General features: G+C 41.1%; 1 protein-coding gene across 2 annotated transcripts in view; it reads left to right on the top strand.

The window, feature by feature from the left end:
- The first annotated feature begins 6757 nt into the window (after positions 1-6757).
- Positions 6758-21501, top strand: part of TTF2 (transcription termination factor 2) — a 53577-nt gene continuing 38833 nt past the window's right edge. For both annotated transcript variants that reach the window (XM_065906193.1, XM_065906184.1), the window contains exons 1-4: positions 6758-6849; positions 6928-7030; positions 8931-9017; positions 20957-21023. In XM_065906193.1, the coding sequence (XP_065762265.1) occupies positions 6822-6849; positions 6928-7030; positions 8931-9017; positions 20957-21023 (285 nt within the window). In that variant the 5' untranslated portion in view covers positions 6758-6821. The remainder of the gene's footprint in view (positions 6850-6927; positions 7031-8930; positions 9018-20956; positions 21024-21501) is intronic.

Here is a 21501-nt window from a genome sequence, read left to right as displayed (position 1 = left end):
GGAGGAGAAGGGAATGATAGAGGATGAGATGGGTGGATGGCATCAAGGATTCAGTGGACATGAGTTTGAGCAAGCTCGGGGAGATGGTGAAGGACAGGAAAGCCTGGCGTGCTGTATGTAGTCCATGGGGTCACAAAGAGTCAGACATGACTGAGCAACTGAACAACAGCAAATGTCATTTTTGCTTTTTGGTTTGTTTCATACAAACCTTTAAAGGAAAAAGCCTTTCAAAACCATCATAAAAGAGGAAGATGATGGCTAATAAGTATGTGAAAAGGAGTTCAACCTCAGTAGTCATTAGGAAATGTACAATAAGGCCGACATAAGATACCCCTTCACAGCTGCTAGAATGACTATAATAAAAAAGAAAGACGATAACAAGTGTTGGTAAGGATGTGGAGAACTTGGAACCTTTATATGTTGCTCCTGGGATTATAAAATGGTACCACCACTTGGAAAACAGCTTGGTCATTTCTTAAAAAGTTACATATAAACTCACCACCTGACCAGCAATTCCTCTCATAGGTATCTACAGAAGAGGAATGAAAACAAATGCCCACATAAAGACTTGTTAATGTTCATAACAACATTATTCCTAATAAACCCAAAGGGAAAACAATGCAGGTATCTATCAACTGGTGATGAAAATAATGGAATATTATTCAGCCGTAAAGAGTGAAACACTGACGTGCATTAGAACATGGGTGAAACTCCAAAACCCTGTGCTAAATGAAAGAAAACAGAGGCAACAGACTACACACTGTAAACTCTAAGAGATGTTCCCAGAAGGCGTATTTATAAACACAGAGAGCAGCTCAGTGGGGGCCGTGGTGCTGGGAGTCTTAGAGCAGGCGGGTAGCCAGGTAAGAGCAGAGAAATGCCATAAGGGGCTGGGTGGCAGCTTGTAAACAGCAGGGGTCCAGGGGCAGGCAAAGAAAAGCAGAAGCCTCCAGACTGACAGGAAATACACAGGAGGTTGGATGATAAGTGTCATGGAAGCACGCAAAGAAAGGTGAGGGAAGGTGGCAATCTCCTGCATAGGAATGTGACCTGTGGCTCAACATGATCTCATTACAATAAAATTAGCCTTGCAGATAAGTGCCCATCATTCACTGACCCAGTGATGCTTCTTCTTCTTTTTAAACTTTATGTATTTATATAATTTTGGCTGTGCTGGGTCTTTGTTGATGTGCAGGGGCTACCCTCTAGTTGTGGCAGGCTTCTCACTGTGGCGGCTTCTCTTGCTGTGCTCTAGGGCGCGTGGGCTTTAGTAACGGGGACGCACGGCTTGTGGCATGTGCGATCGTCCCAGACCAGAGATCTAACCCGTGTATTCTTCACCACTGAGCCACCATGGAAGCCCAACACTCCTATAAAGACAAAAATCCCTCCTCCCTTTGGGAAGATGGAATTGGGATGGAAATCAGGGAAGACGACAGTGTGATTCCCGAACTCCTCCTTCTCCAGTGAAATATCCCGTCCCTTCATTTGTATGCCCCTCAAAACTGGCTTGCCACGGAAACCCAGGACAGCAGCTCCTCACCTGTCTGCCTGCTTTCCGTCTGAGAGCACATTCTGGCTTAAATAAATTCTCACTTTACAGTCTTAATCTCCCTGCTACGTCTCTGAATTCTTTCTCAAGATGAAGCAAAAACCTTCAATTCACTGAGAACAAGGGTGTTGTGTCCGTTGACTATACACAGGTTTGAGGGAAGTTTTGGGGATGATGGACATGTGCTAAAACTAGATTGTGGTGATTGTTGCACAACTTTATCAATTTACTTTTAAAAGCACTCAATAGCATACTTAATGAAAAACAAAAATAGATGAAGGGGTGCCAGGTTTGAACCATTTTGGGGATAATAATTTAACACCAGTGACATTTGGAACCTAATAGAAAATACTGGCACAACAAAAGAATTTATAAAATCTCTTCCCTTTTCCAAATAACCAAATTTGTCCTTACTATATTCTCATCTTGATTATGCCTTAATCAATGGTAAAGTTTAAAACGGTCATATATTTGAAAGGCACAAAATAAAATGAAACTAAATTACCATTGCTTGTCACTAAAGAGCGTGAAAACAGAAGTGGGCCTTGTGTTTGGTTTTTATGTTAATATAGTGCTACCTAGTGATCACTTATAAAACAGCAGGACTTGATTTGTTTTGTTTCCTTGGGTTTGTTGAGCTGCATCTGTATAACACAAATATTTGAATGCTTGGCTATGTATAGGTTAAATGTCTGAATGAATCACTGAATAATTTATGCTTCCTAAAAATACCGTGGTGGCAAGAACTGGGATAGGAGTCCCTCCAAAGTGACTTCCCGTTCCTGATCTGATGTCAGCTTTGTGACTTTGAGCCAGGAAAAGATGAATCTTTTTGTTCCAAAGTTCAAGTAGTGGGACTCTGTGAGCAAGTGGCTCTCTAAACTTTGGTGTTCCATTCTTTAAAATGGGGATAAAGGAATTCCTGCTCCCTGGGTAGCTGTGTGAATTAAAACCACTTATAAGTGCTGTCTGTAAAAGCACTTATCTCAGGGCTTTCCTGGTGGTTCAATGGTTAAGAATTCATCTTGCAATGCAGGGGACACAGGTGCTACCCTTGCTCTCAGAAGGTCCCCCACGCACAGAGCAACTAAACCCACGTGTCACAGCTACTGGGCCTATCTATGCTTTAGAGCTCAGGAATCGCAGCTACTGAGCCTGTGCTCCACAACATGAGAAGCCACTGCCATGGGAAGCCTGCGCACTGCAACTAGAGAGCAACCCCTACTTGCTGCAACTAGAGAAAGCCCACATGAAGCAACAAAGACCTAGCACAGTCAAAAATAAGTAAATAAAAAAATTTTTTTTAAAGCACTTACCTCAAAATACACTGCAGGAGCTACAGTGTTGCTTCCCTATAGTAAATATGCCTCATAGGGACAAAAAATCCTTTACCTACTCTTTAAAATTAGTTACCCCTCCCACCCACCCCAAAGCAATGAGCAGAAACCCAGAGGGATATAAAATTGAAATAAACTTAGATTATCTGCTAATTGGAGAGGCATATTTGGAAAACTTAATGTTTAAAACAGTGAAAAGGAAAAAAAGAGGAATGAGTTGTTCTATTCTTTCTTGAGAACAAAGAAGATGGAGAGAACAGTGAGCAGGCCTGGTCATTCCCAATTTTTACTTTAACCATTCCTAATTATTGTCTATAACTTCAGTTTGTTTCTCTGCCCTCTAGCGCTGCATGAGCTACATTTTGCACCTACTTCTTTTAACTCTGTGCTAATTACATCCTATATCTGGTGCTCCCCTTTACAGCACTCTCTTGGAGACCATCTCTTGTAGTTTTTCTCTTTTTGCATTATATCAATAGAAAGAAGGCCACAGTACAATACACAGAAGACAACGGACCCAATTACCAGGCTACCTGATGCCAGCCTGTGACCATTTTTTTGAAACAATGCAAGAGGAAAAATAAAAGATCCTTACAGCTTTGTTCATCACCAACCTCTGATTGCTAGCCATCGTCCATATAATCCCCCAGATTCCTCATGGAGGGGGCACTTGAGTCTCCTTTGTCTCCCCTCCACATGCTGAGGATTAAAGCCACCTTTATATTTCCTCCAAAGTCTCTCTCCATACTTTTTATTTGGCTTTGGTGGGCAGAGAAAGCCAAGATTTTGGGAGGCATCAGTTGCATAGAACGTGAATTTTACAAGTAACTTAAAACTTAGAATTGTTGATTATTTCCATCACTAACTCAATGGACATGAGTTAGAGCAAACTCCAGGTGATAGTGAAGGATAGGGAAGTCTGGCTTGCTGCAGTTCATGGGGTCACAAAGAGTTGTACATGACTTAGTGACTGAAAAACCAGAGAGTGACAAGAAAGTCAAGGGGTGACTTCCAGCTGATACCCTCACCGCCAGTATCTTATAGATGCCTTTCACGTTATGGGGACTTCCCTGGTGACTAAGATGGTAAAGTGTCTGCCTGCAATGCGGGAAACCTGGGGTTCAATCCCTGGGTTGGGAAGATCTCCTGGAGAATGGAATGGAAACCCACTCCAGTATTCTTGCCTGGAAAATCCCATGGACAGTGGAATCTGGTAGGCTACAGTCCATGGGGTTGCAAAGAGTCGGACATGACTGAGCAACTTCACTTTTCATGGTTAATATGTGCCACCCAGCACAATGCTGACCAGATAATATACAACTGCTTTATTTCCCAAGAATTAAAATGTGTGTTTGTACCACTCTGGATTTTATTCCACAGGTCAGAGAACCAGTCTGCTTAAGGATTAATACCATCTAAAACTAAAGAGTCCTTAGGATGCTGAAACATTTTGGTGATCGAGCCGAGATTTTATTTTCCTTGCAGATGTTTTGGTATTGCCTATACACTGTTTTTAACAGCTTTACTAAAGAATAGACACCATAGAATTCACTTATTTAAAGTGTATCATTCCCTGAGTCTCAGGAAATGTATACAACTGTGCAGCTATTACCACAACCGAGTTTTAGAATAATTCTGTCACATACTTTATGTCTGACCACCTCCATGCACAAAGAACTTACTGGCTCATTAACCTGTGGATTTAAACTACTGAGCTTTAGGACATAGCCTAGGTGTTCTTTTTGAATACATCAAGTTTTAAAGCAAAACAAACTCAAAGTCTCAACTTTACTAAAAATAAGGGTCCATAAAGCACATTGTGTCCAAAGGGCTCTCCAAGAGTTTATAAACTAATTAAGGATATAAACAATATACACACACAAATGTATATACTTTGAAAAGTGCATATTGTATAATTCTCTGTGTTAGTGGTGTTCGACTCTTTGCACCCCCATGAACTGTGACCAAATTTATGGGAGAAATAATCTCCCATTCTGTGATTTGACTGTGCACCCTTTCATGGGGTTTGACCTGAGACCCTAGCTTGAATACTTGACAGAGGAACAGGTCCCTCCTTAATGGGGCACTTAAGAGGTCCTGATTTTGTCTTGTTTAAAAAAGGCATTTTTAAAGAAATAATTAAATTATCATGCCCCTTGTCCTGCAAATCCAATATTCAAGCTCTAATTCTCCTAATATAGCATTTATTGAATAAATGAATAGAACTCTCTCAATGCGAGAATTAAAATCTGGGTATAATGAAACTGTCGCTATTTGTTTTTTTACTCCTTTCCTATTTCTACATTTATCTATATGTGTTTCAGAAGGGATAATTATGTATAAACTTACTCTACTTTGCTTCCAGACACTCTTTAGTCCTAAGAATTTACTGGGATCTCCACTTATCATGGCATTCAAATGCTATTACATTGTTATTTAAGTGTTCAGTATGTGCTAGATTAGTTTCCTCCAAATATTGAGCAAGTTCTTTGTGGTTAGAATAGTCGTCTTAAACTTTATATGTGAATAAATGGATTGTATATTTCCTAAGCACCTAGTTCACATTGGGTATACAAAAAGCTATTTATTAAGAACTTATTTAATTCTTAATAAACAAGAATTGTTTGTTCTCAGGTTTGTCTCCCCTCCTCTGGCTCCCTATGACATTTACATTCACCACATAGCTCAGATTTCCTAGAACTTGCAGATTTTCCTGTCCTACTGTCTCTGTAAATACAGTTACACACGCCACACCATATGTCTGTACATATGGTCCTCAATAGTTGTAAGATAAAGCCGTCTCTCTTGCCATGTCTGATTCCTATTCCTCGCTTTTTGTTGACTATGAGATCTGATTACGATTTCAAATAGTCCCCTTTCTTTTAATTACATCCTCGATTTTTAATATTACAAACGCATATTAATAGCAAAAGTCTGACAATACAAAAGATACAGTATAAAACTCTCTTTCACCAAAGGCGATCTATTCCTCCTGTTGTTTCCACTTTGACATTTCTAACTCAGGTCTCCTACACTGAGTGCCTACAGAACGTACAGCACACAGGAGGCAGTTTTCTGAGCACCGTCGGCCAACTGCCCACTCACTAATTCTCTGACCTGGGGGGACTAACTCAAACTTTTGAGTTTCGGGGTCCTTAAAATGTTGCACATCCCACCAGGTTGTCAAGACAGACGTGTATGGGTAAGGGCTGTGTTGTGGGGTTCTAGAGAAGTCTTTAGGCCCGCTCTACAACAGACTGGTCAGTTCACCGCTTAGCTATAAAGGACGCCCCAACGGCCCTCACTCGCACCTCGCTTCGCTTCCACATGCAAATCCAGTGCCTCTTCCCGAGGCGGCGGCTTCTCTGGGACTCCCCTCCCTAGAGATCGAGCGCGGCGGCGGAGCGCCCACCAGCGCTAGGCCCCGGCAGGCATCCAGAAGACCGCGAAGCTCTAGGCGCTCTCGGCCTCGGGGAGAAGAGAGTCTTTTTGTAGAGCTCCTCTCTGCAGTCTGTAATGCCTGCTTCCTCTAGGGATGCCTCTAGGTCTTAAGCGTGCAAGGTAGAGTCGACCAGTTCCTTCCTCGCAAAGCGTCCCTCCTCCGGAAAGCCCCGCCAGCCTCCAAAACTCACTCCAGTTTCAGCCACGCCCCACGGGACAAAAAGCAGGTTTTCACCCCCCGCTCCATTTTTTATTTCGGCGCGCCGCGAATCTCAGGGCGGCCGTGATTGGTTGGAGGTGAGCACATGTCCCGTCTGATTGGCTGATAGTAGTTAGGGTCGGTGTGGCTAAAGCCGCCGCGGTGAATTATGGGGGATTAAGAGTGGTTGAGGTGGGTGAAGATTGTTTCTTGAATGAGGAGGGCGGAGAAAAAGGCGGAAGCAGGCGTTGGGAGAGGCGGTGGCTTCTGAGAAGAGGAAAGCTGGAGCGAGATGGAAGTAGTTAGGTGTCCGGAGCATGGTAGGAGGTCAGGGCCTAAGGGTCCAAGGGGTCTGCCAGGCTAGCTTGGTGTAATCGTTGTCGACCTTCTCTCCTTAGGGACTTCATGTCTTCTGAAGACCGGCGTCCGAGAGGGCCCGAATAAAGGAAAGAGCTTCTACGTGTGCCGGGCGGACACATGCAACTTTGTGCGGACCACCGAGTAGGTCTCCGAGCTAGGCACAATTCACCGGGACTGCGCGTGGCCACTCAGGAGTCGCCGCCAGCTCCCCGCTGCCCAAAAGGGCTAGGAGAGCTGGGACTCCTGGTCTTCAGAGCCAGGGCCCTTTAAGTGGTTGGTAGTCCCCGGCATGTTAGGGACACACTCCACTATTGCTTGCTATGTGACCCATGGCTGTTCACTTTCCCTCTCTGGGCCGCCAAGGCTCTCGTTTATAATCTAGAGGATTGGCTACATCTGGATCCTTCTGGGCCTTTTCAGTTCTGGGTTCACTGGCCTCGCCTTGCCGTCCCTTTTCCTGTTGGGACATTACTCCCATCCCGTTTATAACTGAGAACGTGCAGACATAGCAGAAAATAATTGGCTCCAGCTTTACACTAGTCTTAGGCCGAATTGGTTTCCAAATGTTTGAGGTTAAAACACCCTGGTAGTCAGATTAACGCGACCCTTTAAAAACAGGATTCTCCGCATTTAAGTGGTGAGTTTGATACTCGACAAAAACAAATTAGGGATTAAACCTGAAAAGACATAAGTAATCTGATTCAGCACTCTAGTTTTTATAAAATTAAAAGCTGAGACCGAGAAATAATAAGCATCTTCTTTGAAGTGAGAAAATACTGTTCTCATAAGTATTGTTAATATTTCATAGTATCTGGTGTCCACAGTTTCTATGTGAAATTTTAGACTATCACAAAATTATGCATTTTTCCCTGCTTTTTACTGAACTTGGGTTTCTACATGTGTAAGACACTATGGATATCAATAGAAAAGAAAGTATTTTTTTTCTATACATATATTAGCTTCTCATGTTTTTCCCACATGATTTAGATGATTTGTGTTTTTGTTACACTTTAAAACTTAAGTGGAAGATTTCTACCTTTTTTCAGATTTAGAAAATAAATTTTTTAGAAGAAGTATTTTCTTAGCCTTCTAATAAGTTGTTTTTTCATTTGAAAGAAATTACTGGGATCCATTTAAATTAAATACAAAATGACTTTACTTAAATTAGTGTTAAATCTTGAGATAGGAGGAACCAAACAAATTTCTCAAGCTATAAACATCATTATGTCAGGGTTTACTGTTTAATTTCTAATATGTATATGGAGCTTCTTAGGTTCATTACCTAGCTCAAGTTTCATGAGACATGAAAGCACATTCGGATTTTTGGAAATTAAATATTAATGGCAGCATAAGATTTGGTTTTAAATGAAAAGGAAAATGCCCTTATGTAAAGTACCATTTATACGAACATATTGCTATACAAACTAGTATAATAATATTTGACTCAAAAGATGGTTATTTGATAATTTGACCCATTTATAATATGTCTGGTAACCAGATTATAAACAAAAAGAAGGAAAATGCCACAGGTCATATGAGAGTACTTTAGATTTTCACTCTCAAATATTATACATTAATTCTTTCCTACTAAGAAGTTGGAAGGGAGGAGTTAAACTTAGGCCAATCAAGCATGAAGTGAATTAGTAGAGTGTGTTGCCAGAGTCCTCATGTTGATAGTGACAGCTAACAGGTTATTAGAGGGAAAAGGATGATAGGAGAACCTGGGAAAAAGTCACAGCTTGGAGGAATCACAGTATAGTGGTACATAGCACAATATCATTTTAAACTTGAGTCCTCAGGAAAAAAATAAGTATGTTTATTGTCATGCTTTATTTGGGGGCATGAGAAAAGATGAAAAGATGGGCCGTTTCCCCAGAGGAATGCACATGGACAAGAAAGTGTGTGGGATTTACAAACCCAGTAGAGATTGTACATGGGCCCTTATGTTTAAAACACATATTTTAGATTTCGTTTTAGGATATTGACTTCTATTCTTTACCTCCTAAAACACAAATTTCCTTCTTTTTTTTTTTCCTTCTAGCATTCCTGTTTCTCACTGTTTATTGCATGAGGACTTTGTGGTAGAGCTTCAGGGTCTGTCTCTATCACAGAACAAGAAAGAATACAGGTAAGTGTCCAAAAGGAACAGCTAAGTGTATTTGTTTTTGTTTTCCTTTGCCTGGAAGGGTTATGGTCAGGTGTTTTCCTAGGATTGACTAGTCTTTAAAAGTCAGTAAGAAACAAATGGTGTTTTTGTATGTATTGAATATCTTCTGGACTGTCACTTCCTAACTTCTGAGCTACTTGTTGATGTGAGAAGCCTGACCTCTGGTTAACTTCTGGATAAACTGCTTCACCTCCCTCCCTCTCCAGCTTTCAAGTAGCCAGTAACATCAGCTCACCAGCAGTCATTAATTTGCACTTGCTTGTCAACTTTTCATTCTGGTAGTAGAATGAAAGTGAAAGTTAGTTGCTCAGTTGTGTCCGACTCTTTGCAACTGTAGCCCACCAGGCTCCTCTGTCCATGGGATTCTCCAGGCAGGAATACTGGAGTGGGTTGCCATTCCCTTCTCCAGGGGATCTTCAATCTCCAGGGTTTGAACCCGGGTCTCCCACATTGCAGGCAGAATCTTTACCATATGAGCCACGAGGTCATGTGTAAAAATGTCTAATGTATGTTAAGCACTCAGTAAGTGCTAGTTTCCTTTTCTATGGGCACTCAGAAGAAGGGCAGGGAAGTCTATATAGGTGGCAGATATTTGTCATGAGTATTGAAAAGTAAGTAGGAATTCCCTAGGGGCAAAAAAGAGGTCGTATATAACAGACCAGTATCCTACATTAGTATATGGAGTCATGAAGTAATTGCAAACATTTGGTTCAATGGTTTTTTGTTTGTTGTTTAGTCACTAAGTCATGTCCAACTCTTTTGCGACCCCGTGGACTGTTGCCCGCCAGGCTCCTCTGTCCATGGAATTTCCCAGGCAAGAATACTGGAGTGGGTTGCCATTTCCTTCTCCAGCAGATCTCAACCCAGGGATCAAACCCACATCCCTGGCATTGGCAAGCTGATTCTTTACCACTGAGCCAGCAGGGAAACTCTGTTCAGTGGTCGTTTAGCATATATTTAAGTGGAGATTCAGAAGATAATACTGGCCAGAAAGGCAGGGGCCAGATGTAGTAGTCTATATGACATTTATATGCAATGGTCTTTAAATGACAGTTTGAAATTTATATATTCTAGATTGATTCCTCCCCCCAAATATAGGCACTCAAGTACCATCGTCACAATTTTATATAACTGAAAACTGCCTGTACTACTATATTTCTTTACTGAGTTATGCATGCAATAAGATGCACAGTTCTTAAGTGTTCAACTAGTTGACTTTTGTCTGTTTTCTGATTGAGTTTTAAGAAAGGTATATACCTATCCTTAAAACCAAGATTCCAGTCAAAATATAGAATATTTATTTCCATTACCCCATTAAGTGCCATTGGGTCCCATCTAGATAATCCCTCCCCCTATCATAGTTAATCACTGTTTTGATTCATACTGCATGTATTCTTTTGTACATAAAAGAAGTCAGTCCCTTCTCAAAGCGATTATACATTCCATTCCAAAACCTGCAGAGGACAGCAGAGCTTCATGAAACCATGTCACAGTCTGTACAATCACATTCTTGAGTCTTCCAAGGTATCTTTCAAACCATAGTCCTAGTAATAACCAAATGCGAAGTACAGGGTCAAAAAAGCCACTAAGGTATTAATTTCATGTTCTTTTATGTAACAGTGTCTGTAGAGATTCATCCATGTAGTTGTATCTATCAGTAATTCATTCTTTATTATTGGCAAGCTGATTCTTTACCACTGAGCCAGCAGGGAAACTCTGTTCAGTGGTCGTTTAGCATATATTTAAGTGGAGATTCAGAAGATAATACTGGCCAGAAAGGCAGGGGCCAGATGTAGTAGTCTATATGACATTTATATGCAATGAATACCAGAATACCATTTTGAATACCATTTATGAAAGCCATTTTGTTTCATGTAGTTTTTTGCTATTTCTGTATATCTTCTTTGATGAAGTATCTTTAAAATTTTGCCCATTTTTTTAATTGAAATTTTTATTGAGATAATTATAGATTCACAGGCAGCTTAAGAAATAGTACAAGGAGATCCTTTGCAGACTTACACATTACCTAAAGGCATGTATACGTTATACGTTTAGTTCTATGCAACTTTATCATATGTGCATGCATGCGTGCTTCGTTGCTCCATCATTACTGACACTTTGTGACCTCATGGACTGTAACCTGCCAAGTTCCTCTGTCCGTGGGATTCTCCAGGCAAGAATTCTGGAGTAGGTTGCCATTCCCTTCTCCAGGGATCTTCCCAATCCAGGGATTGAGCCTAGATCTCCTGCATTGCAGGCGGATTCTTTACCAACTGAGCCACCTTTTGTGTATTTACTACAACAGTCAAGATATTGAGCAGTTCCTTTACTGGAGAAACTTGTTGCCCTGTTGTAACTATACCCACCTTCCTCTTATTTCCCTCTGTATAGTCCTGGCAACCATGAACCTGATCTCTAGTTCTCAAATGCTATCACTTCAAAATGTTACGTACATGGAATCATACAGTGTAACTTTGGGGTTTTTTTTCTATCTTCAAAATTGTGTTGTCTTTTGTTATTGAGTTGGAAGAATTCCTTATGTATTCTCTGCACAGGTCCTTTGGCAGATATATATATTGTGTATTTTTTCCCCCAGTCTGTGGCTTTGGTTTTCTTGACTGTCTTTTGAAGAGTAGAAACTTTTCATTTTATGAAATCCAATCTATCGTTTTTTTATGATTTGTGCTTTTTGTCTTCTGTGAGGAATCTTTGCCTACCTCAAGATCATAAAGTTCTCTAATGGTTTCTTTTAGAAGTTTTATAGTTGTTTTCTTTATTTTTTTTTAATGACTTTTTTGTTTAGTCTACGCCTTTCTTGTTGTTCAGTTGCTCAGGCTTGTCCAATTCTGCAAGCCCATGGACTGCAGCATGCCAGGCTTTTCTGTCTTTCACTATCTCTCTGTGCCCTACCTCAAATTACTTTGACATACCTTATGAGATAGAAGTTCATTTATTTCTTCATGTAGTATTTTTTTTTTTATTTCTTCATGTAGTATTGAATGAATGCTATTCAATTGTTTCAGCACCATTTTTTTAATGTTTCCCATGGAAACACTTGGCACCTTTGTGAAAAATTGGTTGACCACCATGTGTGGATCTATTTCTGGACTTGCTAGTCTCTTCCATTGATCTTTTTGTCTATCCTGACATGATCAAATAAGATCCTGTGAGTCTTCCCACTTCCCTCTTCAAGATTTACTATTCTGGGTCCTTTACATTTCCATATAAAATGTAGAATCACCTTTTACAGTATCCTCAGAAAACTCAGTTGGGATTCTTTTGAATCTGTATAGATCAGCGTAGGGAGAACTGATATTAATCTTGATCTTCCAGTCCATGAGCATGGTATATTTACTTATGACATTTAAAATTTCTTTTAGCATTGTGGAATAGTTGATTATAGAGTGCTATATACCCTTTTGGTTAAATTTAGTCCTCAGTGTTTACGTTTCTTGACACTCTTATGAATGGAATTTTTAAACAATCATTTGTTTACTTATTTTTGGCTGTGCTGGGTCTTTGTTGCTTTGCACAGGCTTTCTCTAGTTTTGGTGAGTGAGGGCCGCTCTTGGTTGCAGCGTGCGGGCTTCTCCTTGCTGTGGCTTCACTTGTTGCGGAGCACAGGCGCAGGCTCTCAGGCTTCAGTAGTTGCAGCTTGTGGGCTCTGGAGCACAGGCCCAGTAGTTGTGGCTCACCAGCTTAGTCACACGTGTGCACTTGTGCGATCTTCCTGGACTAGGGATCCAAGCTGTGTCCCCTGCATTGGCAGGCAGATTCTTACCCACTGCGCCACCAGAGAAGTCTTTAAAAGTGGAATTTTTAAAAATTTCACTTTTCTATTGTTTCCTGCTAGTACAGCGGGCCCAGTAAGCCTTTAGTGCCTGAAGTTAGAACAATCTCCTTTACATGCTACTGGGGGCCCTGGATCATACAGAAATACTGTTCTATGTGGTAGGAATATGCTGAAGAATTTTTTATTCAATTTGCATCAAAAGAAGAACTATGGAAGTTAGATTAGGAGTTGATGGCAGTGGAGGCAAGGAGCCCACTGAACTATGTGGGGCTCTAGAATGCCTACTACCTGGCACGTTTATGACCTCTTCATTGAATCTACTGTGACAGGTTTCAATATCCCTGTTTTATAGACGGATGAGGAAACATTTAGAGAGGTTAGAAAAGGAATTTGAGGTCCCAGCATTGTAGTGTGGCCTGGCTGGCATGGGAGCCTGGTTGTTGTTGTTATTTAGGTGCTAAGTTGTGTCTGACTCTTTTGTGACCCCATGGAATGTAGCCCACCAGGCTTCCCTGTCCCTGAGGATTCCCAGGCGAGAACACTGGAGCAGGTTTCTAGTTCCTTCTCCAGGGGACCTTCCCAACCCAGGGATTGAACCTATGGTTCCTGCATTGACAGGCAGATTCTTTGCCACTGAACCACCAGGGAAGCCCCTGGGATTTGAGCCTAGATCTAACCAACTCCAGGCACACCCACTTTCTCTAAGTGAAAGGTGAATTTAGATTGAAGCCCTGGCGGTAGAGTTGGGTGTGCTTAGACTGGTGGATCAGACGGTAAAGAATCTGCCTGCAGTGCAGGAGTCCTGGGTTTGATCCCTGGATTAGGAAGATCTGGAGAAGGGAATGGTTACCCACTCCAGTATTCTTGCCTGGAGAATTCCACAGTCAGAGGAGTCTGGCAGGCTACAGTCCATGGGGTGGAGAAGAGTCAGACAGGACTCAGTGACTAACACACACACAGAGACTAGATAACACTTGCTGAAAGAGAATTGATACAACGTGTTTCCTGGTGGTTAAGCATGTTCTTTTCCTCCATTTACTCAGCTGGGATAGCAGTCATGGTAGCACTGGATTTCCTGGGCGGCGAGGGTCAGTGCAGTCATGTGTGTGATCACTTCGTTTGGTGTTTAGCACGTGGTCAGTGCTCTGGAAATGGTTTCCTGGGTGGGTGAGTTTACCATTAAGCAAAACAAGGAAGGAAAGTTAACATCAGTAGAGGATCACTAACACATACAGCTTTGGACTCATTGTGTCTTATGTACATGTGAAGCAGGCTGGACAAGTGAGTGGGCAGCTCCAAAGAGGTCTAGGCTGAGGATAGAATCTTGAGAACTTGCCTCTGTTACTTTTCACACGAGGTGGAGGAGGCTGAGGTGCTCATTATTTTAAAAATAGAAAAAAAATGCTTGAATGTATTTCTTTTAGCTCAAGTCCAGAATTATTAAGAGGTACTTACTAGAGCTTTGAAAAGATTGTTTTAGCACAAATAAAATACAGTTCTACAGCACACAACAAATTAACAACAAAGCAAAAAAAAAAAAAAAAAAAACCAGCAAAAAATCCAGCAAGTACACCCTGATAGGTGGTATAGGCTGAAAATTTTAAAAAGAAATAGGTAATGTATCTATGGATGATGACTTCCTTAGTAGACAGTAAAGCATTTAGCCAGAATCCCTGCAGTCTGGAGAAAGACATCATGTAGCACAAGCTTTTCTTCCCCCAAATTGGGTTTTCTTTTCAAGAACTTAAAGGACTTTGTATCCTTGAATTAGTACTGTTATGTTTAATGCTTAACCTAGCTAGGAGACAGGTGTACCGGACTAGTGGACGGGAGGTGTAAACTGAAGTAACACTGAGGTGCCCATTTTTCTTACCTTGGCATGAAGCTGCTTTATTGTGTAGTTCTCTAACTAAACACCAGATGGTACCACTCACCAGCATTTGACTGGCCCTTCAGCCATGACCCTGTTGTTGGGCATTAAAAGAAAACTATGGTTGTTGCTCAGTAAAACCAGAGAGAAGAACTCCTGCCTTGACATGAACGATGTGGTACTTGTTGATATACGAATGTTGGATATGGTTGTCAAGCTCCTGAGTTCCTCTTCTCTCCTCTCTTTCCTCTCTCTCTCTCTCTCTCTCTCTCTCAGCTTTTATTCTCAAGGATCAAAATAGATGGTAATTTTCTTCATCTGTAGATTGGTAAAACAGGTTTTAGTTCTTTAAATAACTGGTTGTACTGGGATGTTCAAAATACTTTTATGTTTTTACTTTTTTTTAAAGAGGTTTTTTTTTCTTTTGGCTTCCCTGAGTCTTCATTGCTGTGCACGGGCTTTCTCTAGTTGTGGAGAGCAGGGGCTGCTCTTCGTTGCAGTGTGCAGGCTTCTCATTGTGGTGACTTCTCACGTTGTAGAGTAAAGGCTCTTGGCATGCGGGCTTCAGTAGTTGTAGCACATAGGCTCAGGAGTTGTGCCTCACCTGCTTGGTTGCACCAAGGCATGTGGAATTTTCCCAGACCAGGGATCGAACCCATGTCCCCTGCATTGGTAGGCAGATTCCTATCCACTGTACCACCGGAGAGGTCCCCCAAAATGCTTCATTTTTATTTTTATTTATTTATTTTTTAAAATTTATTTTATTTATTTTTTTTTCAGTGGGTTTTGTCATACATTGATATGAATCAGCCATAGAGTTACACGTATTCCCCATCCCGGTCCCCCATCCCACCTCCCTCTCCACCCGATTCCTCTGGGTCTTCCCAGCCCACCAGGCCCGAGCACTTGACTCATGCATCCCACCTGGGCTGGTGGTCTGTTTCACCACAGATAATATACATGCTGTTCTTTCGAAACATCCCACCCTCACCTTCTCCCACAGAGTTCAAAAGTCTGTTCTGTACTTCTGCGTCTCTTCTTCTGCCCTGCATATAGGGCCATCGTTACCATCTTTCTAACCAAAATGCTTCATTTTTAATAGCACACGAATCTGCGCACATCTAGGACAACCCTTTTGTGGTAGGTTGATTACTGGGTAAAATTGGTATGCAGAGTATCTAACCCATTGATGATTACCTAGGCTGATGACAGAGAGGCACTGGGACATGAGCCAGACCCATGCAGAGGGACCTCGGGCTCCAGCAACCCATAAAGAATCCCACTCAACAAAGCCGGTGCTTTGACTAGGTACTGTGGAGTATCATGCACTGTGCTGTACCACAGAAGTGATCCTTGTATGGAAACGTTATCATGTGTGTGTGCTCACTCAGTCAGTGGTGTCTGACTGTTTATGGCCCCAGGGACTGTAGCCCCCCACGCTCTCTGTCCGTGGGATTTTCCAGGCAAGAGTACTGGAGTGGGTTGCCCTTTCCTTCTCCAGGGGATCTTCCTGATCCAGGGATTGAACCAGCATCTCTGCATCTCCTGCCTTGGCAGGCCCACTGGGACACCTGGGAAGCCCATGGAGAGGATATTAGCCTTTTATAATGTGTACAGCAATTCCTTTCCCCAGGTTGCCTTTTTTCTTGTAATTTTGCCTATGGTATTTTTACTATATGGACATTTAATACTTCTGTGTAGTCAAATTACTAAATCCTTTATCTCTCAACTGCAGGATTTTGTCATTCCCTTTTTACTTTAGAATTGCCAAAATATTCATCTCTGTTTTTTTCCCTAGAACATTTACAGTTTTATTCTATACATTTTTGTTCCATCTTGAATTTTTGTGTAAAAGGTGAGGTAGAAATCCAGCTTTATGTTTTTCCACTGCTGCATGTGGAGAAGTGAACCCATATTTCTAAGGGCCCTAAGACACGATTGGGATAAGAGTTAGACACAGGAAGGTTGGTGAGCAGTCTAATCTGCTTGTTAGAGTGCTAAATTGTATGTGTTCAAATGCCAGATGTTTCTCTGGCTGTAAAACCAACAGTAGGAGATTAAGGCTGGTGAAGGTTACTGAGAAAGTGGAGGAATTGAGACTTGAACTTGGCCTTGAATGATCCCTAGCTGATTTTTTCATTTTTCTTGTTCATAACCTATGCCTTGGAAAATAATTAATGAATATACTGTAGAAATTATGCTCTTTTTCATAGTGAACTCATTGTTTGCTTTCTCTATGACAATGTATTTCCACCGCTTTCTCTGTTGATTTACAATTTAATAAACATAACAAACTTTTATCCTAAAAACAGAGAAGCTCATCTAGATTGTTTTTAATAAAAACGTAAGCAGAAACATTTTTTGCAGTGTGTCTAGCACATAGCTGATGCTCAGTGTGTGTTGTTTACTTCCCTGTTTCTCCAAATCTTGCCCTTCTCCTGAAAGTCTATGAAACTTGGGCTTTAAAATACATGCTACTTATAAAACATTCTTTCAGTTAAGGTTTCAGGTACTTGATACACTTTCAACAGCAAGAATTTGTTCTTGACTTGTTTTCATAAGTAGTAGTACTCCCTAATAGTAGCATTTCTTTGAGTTTTTTGCAATCAAGGCATTTCAGAAATTTTCAGAACTATATGTTCAGAACTAAATTTTCTTATTGCAGTAAGAAAAAATTAGAGACCAACACATGTTTTTTATGGTGAACTTGAATGAGAAAATTATGAGTTTGTGTGATAGGAGCTGGTCCTTTCTTCTTTTTTAAAAATAATTTTATTTATTTATTTATTTTGGTTGCATTGGATCCTGTGTTGTCTGCATGGGCTTTCTCTAGTTGTGGAGAGTGGGGGTTACTCTCTGGAGGCAGTGTGTGGGCTTCTCATTGTGGGGTCTTCCTTTGTTGTGGAGCACAGACTCTGTGCACGGGTTTTAGTAGTTGCGGCACGCAGGCTCAGTAGTTGTGGCACGTGGGCCTAATTGCTCCGTGGCACGTGGAACCTTCCCGGACCAGGGATCAAACCCATGTCTCCACATTAGCAGGTGGATTCCTATCATCTGTACCACTAGGAAAGTCCATGTCTTCTTTTTCACTCTTATCGAATACTTGTCCACTTGGAGCTTGTTATCTTTGCTTTTACATCCAAGTGAAGTGGTGGCATCGAGGGGTTGTGATCTGCTCAGGATTCATTTTGAGTTAGGACTCAGACTGTTGTGATTTGTGTTGTATTTGTTGTTTAGTCGCTAGGTTGTATTTGATTCTGCAACCCCAATTCTGCTACAAAATGGATTGTAGCCCCTCAGGCTCCTCTGTCCCTAGGATTTCTCAGGCAAGAATACTGGAGTGAGATGCCATTTCCTTCTCCAGGGAATCTTCCCAATGCAGGGATTGAACCCATGTCTCCTGCATTGGCAATCGGATTCTTTGCCGCTAAGCCACCAGTAAAGCCCTTGTGTTATATATCACAGTACTAATTTAAGAAGTTAGAAAAAGGACAAGAAATTAAACAGAAAGAAAACAGAAAGAAGGAATTAATGCAGATAAAATTGAACTTAAGGAGGTAGAAAGGAAAAAAGTGAGCTAATAAATAAAATCTAGAAGCTAATTGATGAAGAAAAACAGAGAAGGCTCTAATATACAGCATGAAATATAGAGAGTCACCCAATGGATATATTAAAACACATGTGAAATGACATATGCAAAAGGTTATTCATTGTGATATTCCTTTTAATAGTAAAGGATTGGAAATAACCAGAGGGGTCTGGTTAAATAAATAATGGAACATCCTTATAGTGGAAAACTGCTGCTGTGTAAAAACCTGTGCAATTGTAGAAAATACGTACACATAAGGAAGTCCTTTATGTATATGTTTTTATAGAAAAATCTCCAAGACATATTGTTCAGTTAAAAAAAAAAGCAAGTAAGGTATTTGGTAGTATGTATACTATGCTACCTGGGCTTCCCTGGTAGCTCAACTGTAAAGAATCCACTTGCAATGCAGGAGATTCCAGTTTGATTCCTGGGTCTGGAAGATCCCCTGGAAAAGGAATCGGCTACCCACTCAAATATTCTTGGACTCCCCTGGTGGCTCAGACAGTAAAGAATCCACCCTCAATGTGGGAGACCTGGGTTCGATCCCCGAGTTGGGAAGATCCCTTGGAGGAGGGCATGGCAACCCCCTCCAGTATTCTTGCCTGGAGAATCCCCAAGGACAGAGGAGCCTGGCGGGCTACAGCCTATGGGGTCGCAAAGAGTCGGACACGGCAGAGCGACTAAGCACAGCACAGCATACTACACTACCCACTTGAGTAGATAAGGAAGAAATAAAGAAAATACATTGACCTGAATATTCATTAAAACCATCTCTGGAAAGGCAAACAAAAAACTAAGAGAAATGGTTACTTGGGAGGGATGTGAACTGAACAGATGGAGAGGAGGTGCTTTTCACTGTCATTTTATACTTTTTGATTGAGCATTTTACCTATTTAAACAATTAAGTGGAATGCATAATTTCAAAGGCTCTTATTTAACTGATTAAATGTTTTTGAGGAGTCTTTTGGGGTAAGGAAGAATTCAGTTGGTTCTGTTTAATTCAACAATACTTAACTATTATGTACAAACAGCGAGGCTTAGGAATAAAGAGATATTTATCGCCTTCTAGTTACTGACAGGCAGATATAAGCTTAATACAACTATATATGACAAAAACACAGAAGTAGTACAATGTGTGAATAGGGCAGAGAGTGTGCAAAGGCGGCATGTCTTGAACTGGGTGTGGAGGGACCTGTAGGATTGACAGCTGGTGATGGGGTAATGGTGGGCAAATAGGGATAAGGAGGACATTCTTTGGATGGAGAGTGGTACCCGTGCAAAGTTCAGTAGGATGGGGAGTGTGTGGCTTAGTTTGAGCACGGGACAGCATAGCCATTTTTGCATAGCTGGAATACAGGTAGTGTTTGTGTGAGCAGGGACTGCCTTGCCCTGGGATATAGGCCTGTAGTCAGTCTTTTTTTTTTTTTTAATGAAAGATTGGAAACATATACGCAAGTAGACAGGATACTGCATGTGAGCTTCAACAGTCACACTCATGGCGAATCTTTTTGCATCTATATCCTTGCACCCTACCCACCAGCTCCTCCATGTTTGGAGACAGATCCCACATAAGGTCGTTTCTTCTGTAAATATTTCAGTGTGTAGCTGTAAAAAATATGGACTTTTTTTTTTTTAACCAATTGGAATACAGATTTTCAGAAGATTCATAAATATTATAAATAGTTTATTTTTGGTAGTTTTTGCTCATTTGCTTAAGTCAGGATTCTAATAAGGTCTACAGATTGCAGTTAATTAATGTATTTTTTTAAGTCTCTTAAATAGGTCCCCCCAGTCTTTTTCTTCTGCCTTGTGATTTACTTGTTGAAGAATCAAGTTGTTTGTCTTATAGCATTTCCCACTGTTAAGAGTTTGCAGATTACATCCCCTGGTCTAGCTTTATGTGTTCATCTGTTTGCATTTCCTATAAATTGCTAATTGGATCCAGGGGTTTGACCAGATTCAGATTCGTTTTTGTCTTAGTTTTCTTTTCTTGACCATGCCATTGTAAGTTCTGTGGGGTCTTAGTTCCCAGACCAGGGATGGAGCCCAAGCCCCCTGCAGAGGAAGCACAGAATCTTAACCACTGGATGACCGGGGAAGTCTTTGCTTTGATTTGGCTTGGTTTTTTGTTTTTTGCTTTTTTCACTCTATAGGAAGCATTGTGGCTTCCCATTAGGGACACACCAGGCCCCCTGCAGAGGAAGCACACAGTCTTAACCACTGGATGACCGGGAAAGTCTTTGCTTCGATTTGGCTTGGTTTTCTGTTTTTTGCTTTTTCACTCTACAGGAAGCACTGTGGCTTCCCATTAGGGACACATTATGTCTGGTTACCTCCTTTTTTCTGATTTTAGCAGCCCCTGTGGATTGGTGTCCCCATGTCAATCATTCTGTAGAGTTAAAAGAATAAATCTATGAGTACCCTCTGGTTACTATGACATCTGTATTCTCTCACTTCTCAGGTTTTGTAAATATCCTTTGAGGTCAAGAATTTTTAAATGTAGTACATGTAAGAGTAATTGGTTTCAAGTGACCTTTCAAAACTGTTATCAAATAATTATAAAAGGGTTTCTTGAATTAAAAAAAAGTTCATCTGTTATTCTAATGGATTTTCACAGACTTGATTATTTGTGTTTCATACTTTATCAGGTTGTTCTTCCGATGTGTTAAAAGCAAAGCAGATGGGAAGCAGTGGTGTGGAAATATCCCATGGCAGGTAGGAGTTTCAGATCTGACTATGTAAAGATGTTTAACCTGTGGGATCACCTGAAAAGACCCTAAAGTCCATTATAAACTGACTGGTCTTCATCGTACTTTCTCTGAAAGACAGTTCTTTTCTTTCAGCAAGGTAGACCCTGTTGGGACTCTTAATTCAAAGGACTATTTGGATTTTTTTTTTTTAACTTTTAATTTTATATTGGAGTATGGCCAGTTAGCAAACAATGCTATGATAGTTTCAGGTAAACAGCGAAGGGACTCAGTCACACATGAACATCTCTCCATTCTATAGTTAATAATAGTAGTGTTAGTCGCTCAGTTGTGTCAGACTCTTTTCGACCCCATGGACGATAACCTGCCAGGCTCCTCGGTCTGTGGAATTTTCCAAGCAAGAATACTGGAGTGGGTAGCCATTCCCTTCTCCAGGGGATCTTCCTAACCCAGGGATTGAACCCAGGTCTCCTGCATCACAGGCA

The sequence above is a fragment of the Muntiacus reevesi genome, chromosome 1 (genome assembly GCF_963930625.1).
Source record: "Muntiacus reevesi chromosome 1, mMunRee1.1, whole genome shotgun sequence".
In the NCBI taxonomy this organism is placed as follows: domain Eukaryota; kingdom Metazoa; phylum Chordata; class Mammalia; order Artiodactyla; family Cervidae; genus Muntiacus; species Muntiacus reevesi.
The sequence above is the reverse complement of the archived record's forward strand: the minus strand, read 5'-3'. Positions and strand labels throughout refer to the sequence as shown.